This window comes from Neophocaena asiaeorientalis, unplaced genomic scaffold (assembly GCF_003031525.2).
Source record: "Neophocaena asiaeorientalis asiaeorientalis breed wild unplaced genomic scaffold, Neophocaena_asiaeorientalis_V1.1 scaffold870, whole genome shotgun sequence".
In the NCBI taxonomy this organism is placed as follows: domain Eukaryota; kingdom Metazoa; phylum Chordata; class Mammalia; order Artiodactyla; family Phocoenidae; genus Neophocaena; species Neophocaena asiaeorientalis.
The window spans coordinates 56,135-57,597 of record NW_020175184.1 but is presented as its reverse complement, the minus strand read 5'-3'; the positions used below and the strand labels follow the sequence as shown (position 1 = coordinate 57,597).

The following is a 1,463-nucleotide window of genomic DNA, read 5'->3' as shown; positions in this document are numbered from 1 at the left end:
ACAAGCAGGACAGGACAGGCAGCAACCAAACAGAATGAACGCGGCAAACAATCAGAATGATGCTCTGATCATTCAGAACAGATGACGTAACCAATCAGAATGGATACTGGCTGAAAGACAGATGAGGTCACACCTGGGGATTCAGCTAAATATCAACCCTGCCTACAACTGATGTGAAACTCAACTCTGCCCACATTACTCAACCTTTAGTGGACAAGCAGGACAGGACAGGCAGCAACCAAACAGAATGAACGCGGCAAACAATCAGAATGATGCTCTGATCATTCAGAACAGATGACGTAACCAATCAGAATGGATACTGGCTGAAAGACAGATGAGGTCACACCTGGGGATTCAGCTAAATATCAACCCTGCCTACAACTGATGTGAAACTCAACTCTGCCCACATTACTCAACCTTCCTCACACAGAAGCTTATTTCAAATTCAGATGATTTCTGGGATACAATGGGAACTTTTCACTTTCCAGATCCCCTTCCTCTCCCAGCTCTGGTCAAAGCAAATTCCCACTAAGACTGACCTAAGAAAGGCATTATAAATAAATAATAGTTAACATTTATTGTGCACTTAAGTACCAGGCACTACACATTACCTTCCTTAATCTTTGCAACAACCCTATAAGATGAGCGCTACTATTATCCCTGTTTTATTGATGAGGAAACCAAGGCATGGAGAAGTTGAGTCACTGGTTCAAGGTCACACAACTAGTACATCCCAGAGCTGGTTCTCAAACCTGAGCAGTCCTTCCACTTACCTATGAGTTATGATGTCATTGGCAACTTGACATTCTCATCCACCCATTTACAGCTCAATCCCATCCTTCCTTCTAGATAAATGATAAAGTGCCAAAGATGTTTTCTAATATTTGTGCTACTGCTTGCAATCTACGAAGTCACTGACTAACACGTGTCACCAATGTGGTTGCAGTTGCCCCATTTCTGATCTAAATTGCTTCAAACAGAAAACAGTCAAGGAAGGCAGACAAAAGAACATTACCTTATTCTCTTGTCCTCTACTTTTTTCAAATATTCATCTCTCTTTAGGACTCCCAGGATCATCTCCTTCTCATGATCTAATAAAAATGACAGGTTGATGAACTCCGAGTTCTTGGACATGGTATTTCAGCCGTAGCTCTGAGAAGCAGTGGTTGAATCTTCCAGGTGAATTGATATCCACAATTCTTAAGGTCTCCCCGAACAACCCAGAGTCACTCAGTTGCTTGATGTAGAGAGGCTTTTATAAGGTCTCTGAAGAACTGCTGATGGTAGGTAGGGATTCTTCCAGGCAACACAGAAAACAAGCTCCACTGGGATTACACTTCAAGAAAGTCATTATTCTTTTAACTGAAAAGATCTCCAAAGCCTTCGTGGTGGTTTACAGTCCAGTGGCAGCTGAGTTTCCCTAATGCTGCTCAACGTTAACCCAGAAAGTTACAGAGCAGGAA

The 1,463-nt window shown here is 42.4% G+C and overlaps 1 protein-coding gene across 2 annotated transcripts in view; it reads right to left on the bottom strand.

Annotated features, from left to right (window-relative positions):
• SYTL5 (synaptotagmin like 5) overlaps positions 1–1,134 on the bottom strand; it is a 100,350-nt gene extending 99,216 nt beyond the window's left edge. For both annotated transcript variants that reach the window (XM_024764569.1, XM_024764570.1), the window contains exon 1: positions 1,016–1,134. In XM_024764569.1, coding sequence (XP_024620337.1) covers positions 1,016–1,134 — 119 coding nt within the window. The remainder of the gene's footprint in view (positions 1–1,015) is intronic.
• Between the last annotated feature and the right edge of the window lie 329 nt (positions 1,135–1,463).